The sequence below is a fragment of the Diorhabda sublineata genome, chromosome 6, assembly GCF_026230105.1.
Source record: "Diorhabda sublineata isolate icDioSubl1.1 chromosome 6, icDioSubl1.1, whole genome shotgun sequence".
NCBI classification, from domain to species: Eukaryota; Metazoa; Arthropoda; class Insecta; order Coleoptera; family Chrysomelidae; genus Diorhabda; species Diorhabda sublineata.
Genome location: NC_079479.1, coordinates 20,313,570 through 20,317,739, shown reverse-complemented (window position 1 = coordinate 20,317,739; position 4,170 = coordinate 20,313,570). Strand labels below are relative to the sequence as shown.

The following is a 4,170-nucleotide window of genomic DNA, read 5'->3' as shown; positions in this document are numbered from 1 at the left end:
CGTTGATGATAATCAAGACATGCGTAATGTATTAACCCATTAAGACCCAGGCCCAAACTGGATAAGATAGCATCAAATTATCTATTCTATTCATAGGCAAATCGGGAAAAAATTACCCCTATTTTTTCTTTAATCATTTGCAATTTTTTATAAAAAGTTATTTAGACAAATTATACCAAAAGTAACTTTTTTGGAAAACTAATAGCACTACGACGAAAACATCTATAACATGGTTGTTGTTTGGTCGTTTAACGATGGTTCAAAACGTGTGCTTCGTTGATCAATATACATAGTTGAAGATGCCGATGATGTAGGGTTGTTAAAAGGCTCTAAAGTAGGTTTGTATGTATTTTCATTTAAAATGTTCCCAGCCAAATTAAGAATTCCAATTTTAAATCGCCTTTTCTGATCTGCGTTCATTTCTTTGAAATCGGGCAGAACACTCATTAGAAAAGACACTTCCGGTTCTTGAGGCTTGTTCTCATGTACTATTTTACTGGTATTCTTTTTGGATTGAAAATATTCATAAGCCGAAATGTTCACATCAGATATTGAGATAGATTGTTTGGACGTTTTAAAATGTTTGTTAGGAGGTTTGAATAATTCATTACATAACGGACTTGTTGATTGGATGGCATCAGGTTCATACTGATTATCTGATCTTATTTCATCTTCAGGCAAGTTGACAGAACTATCACTTTCTTCAATAAAATCTTCGGACGAATTGTTAGATATTTGTGAGGATGATCTATTACTATTACTGATTGACGAAACAGATTTGCGTGATTTTGTAAATGGTTGTAAAAATTGCATGTGCTCTGCAAGGTAATATGGTCTCTTTGATTTTGTAGCACTACCAGACGGACTAATGCTAGATTTCAGATGACGTGTATATGACCGTTCTTTACAGTCAGCTACTGCAATGATAAATATAAAAGTTAAATAATTAAAAACGCAAAAATGTAAGTTATTAAAAAAAATAAAAATTTATTGAATAGGTTTACTATAATTATATTATTTACGATTGTTTGCAAAAAACGTTAATTATCATGTATAAAAAGTGCGCTACATGAATATAATATTTTATTTTAATATAATACTATAGGATAGTCCTACTTTTTATTATTATTTATCATTGTTAAAAATATTTAATATACTACTTTATATAATTAATAATACATTTTTTTATTAATTAATTTATAGACCAAAAGTTAATTATCGAGTGAACTATTTTCAGGTATTATGCAACTGGAGGTTCCTTCAAATCCCTTAGTTTTTATTTTCTTAGAAGTCATACTACAATTAGAAGAATTATATTTGAAACTTCTAAAGCAATTTGGGAAAATTTGCAAACAGAGTACATGCCAAACCCAACAAAAGAACAATGGTTGAAAGTAGCTGATCGTTATTGGGAACTGTGGAACTTGCCTAACTGTGTAGGAGCTATTGATGGGAAACATATCAAAATTAAAGCACCACCCAATTCAGGTTAATCGTTTTATAATTATAAGGGATATTTCTCAATAGTTTTGATGTTTTGTGTAACTTTTTTTCAATTCATCCTTTACCGTGGCAAGAAAAATACACTGTCTAAAAATGTCTTGTATTAGTAATAATAATATGTATATTAATACTAAATTATTATGCAGTTCAATATAAAATTATTATTTGTATAAAACTAATTAGTATGAGAAAAATTTAATAACTTAGGTATAGTTTGATCATTTAATATTTTTTTTAATAATTATAAATTGTTCTTCATTTATGCCTTTTATATTAATATTTAGAATAAAAAAAATTATTAAATGTATAATAGATGATCGTTTTATTTGTTATTTCTATAATAAAAATTATATTTTCACCCAAATTAAACAAAAATCTATTTTAAATCTACATGTCGATGAAATAAATCTCATAACTGTTATCGGTGGTCTTTCCAAAGTCGCGCTAATAATACAAGCATCGATCAACACTCAAAATAATATTTATAATAATTTTAGTTAAATATTAATAACATTTCATAATAATACTTTATTCATAAATCTGTAATTATCAAATATTAATTTTACGTAATACCTATATATATATATATATATATATATATATATATATATATATATATATATATATTGATTAAACAGATTGAAATTTGAAAACTATAAATACTCAATGAAACACATTTTTAAGAATATTATTGATTGAAAATAATTCAGACTAATTTAAATTTTGCATGATATGTTTTAGATAATAAATAATAATCATATTACATTAAAATACCACTTTTTGTGTATTAATAAAACAAATACAAAAAAAATGTAAATACTTACCAGGTTCTGATACTAGCTTGGCAATTTTTTCCCAAGCATTGTCGATTACATTTCTATTACTGTAGTCAGAAATACTATGGTCATAAATACAAGGATGTTTTTCAATTACACCAACAAAATGTATGTTAAAATCTGTATCGTCTTTCATTTTTAACTTAGAAAATTATGAAAAGAAAAGTTAGAAAATTAATAAAATAATTAAAATAACAATATTTTTCAAAACACTTGTCACTCTAGTCGGTAAAAACACGTAACACGTGGCAAAAAAATGGAACATGCTGCATTTGAATGACACCGAAGTAACATGTAGTTTGTCATATCACAGTCGTATCACTTTATTTGGCGTTAAATCTATTAATTACATTGTTTTGATACAAAATAGCGTGCTAGATGCATGCTACTTGCTACTTCACTTGCCACGCCACACGTCACGTTACTTTGGTGGGCGCTCGGCCTTAGAACCTATTTTGTTAGTTTAAAACATCTATATCATTTTTCATCATGCAAATGTTTGTCCCTGTTTTACACTAAATGGGCTCTAACATAAAAGTGTTACATTTGTTTCCTCCATTATCTTTTCCACAAAATTGATTGGTGTTGTCAGATTTGAAAAATAACGATTTTTAGTAAAAATTGTCTAAAAGTGCAATTGTTTATTAACATTTTACACCAACAAAATGGACTCCATCGCATGCAAAAAAAATTTTTATAAACTATTTTCTAACCTTCTTCTTCACGATCTTTTACGACATCAGCAATTGTCGGCTGTTGATCTCTGAAGAGAAAATCTTCAAGTACCCACTTGATAATTTGAACAAGCTGTGTCTTTCTAGACAGTTCTGCTACCTGCGTCCCCAATCGCTCTCGAGCCGAAACCCAAACTATAAAGCCTACCGCTCCCGCCCCTTTTTACTAAAGAGCACTTTCACTTTCGGTCGCTTGCCTAGCCGACCCTTATCGAAAAATCAGGGGGAAGTGACGCCAACAGAAAATTTCCATCGTGGGTACAATACTTTGGCAAACGTATCAAATGTTCTGCTACTGTAAATCATCGGATTTCCCATATAATAGATATTTCGATTACAAATTATTAATCGAAATATCAAATAAATTTCATACGATTAAAATTGTGCATTTTACAAAAAATGTCAGCATATAACTCGGATTGAATACTTTTTTTGGGAAGTTTGTACTATTAGGCAAATAAAAAAATCTTCAATTACCTGTCAGTCGTAGACGTTGAGGATTTACTAATCCCTGCTTCAGCTTGATCATCATCCACCATAGGGGAGTTTGAGCGGGAAGCTGATTGAGAACTTCTCCGGCGACACGGCTTCACTTTTTCCCTTCTTTCATACTGACTACTCGATAGAGCAACATTTTTGTAGCAATACTGTGATAACCGTAAGTGTCCACGTGAGCCGACGTCAAATCTATACTTTTATACTTTAAATTTAACACGTTTCTAACGTGTAATGCTTTACGGCATTTTTCTAAAGATTCAACCGTGAATTTTATTATTGGACAGTTTTTTGTATCCCTCATACTTTTCACTTCGCAATCATTAATTAAAAAACACTTTAATTTCTTTGGAGAATTACTCGAAATCATGATGGAAGAAATAAAACGAACGAAAGATACAACACTCTACTCCGACCGTTAGTCACCGACTAATAGCGCCGGAGTTAAGCAGTATTTGCTCTCCCTCCAAGGTCATAGTGTAAGGCCCGAGCCGAAAAATGTGACCTGCTTGGACTCAAATTTTTCGGGAGGGTAGTACACCTGCGAGAGAGCACGGAAAATCCGTGAGAATTTTACTTCAAAGTAACGTCTTATGTTGAAA

At 30.2% G+C, this 4,170-nt stretch overlaps 1 protein-coding gene across 1 annotated transcript; it reads right to left on the bottom strand.

Moving 5' to 3' along the window:
• Nucleotides 1-222: 222 nt before the first annotated feature.
• LOC130445832 (uncharacterized) lies at nucleotides 223-2,475 on the bottom strand. The gene is made up of 2 exons (XM_056781717.1): nucleotides 2,328-2,475; nucleotides 223-917 (listed from the first exon to the last, which is right to left on the bottom strand). The coding sequence occupies exons 1-2, from the start codon at nucleotides 2,473-2,475 to the stop codon at nucleotides 223-225; spliced, it is 843 nt and encodes a 280-aa protein (XP_056637695.1).
• Between the last annotated feature and the right edge of the window lie 1,695 nt (nucleotides 2,476-4,170).

Excerpts from the sequence above, each read along its gene's own strand:
- LOC130445832 (XM_056781717.1), bottom strand. The coding sequence starts at position 2,475 with ATGAAAGACGATACAGATTTTAACATACATTTTGTTGGTGTAATTGAA. Across the intron at positions 918-2,327 it reads CAAGCTAGTATCAGAACCTG|TAGCTGACTGTAAAGAACGG; the intron begins GTAAGTATTTAC and ends TTATCATTGCAG.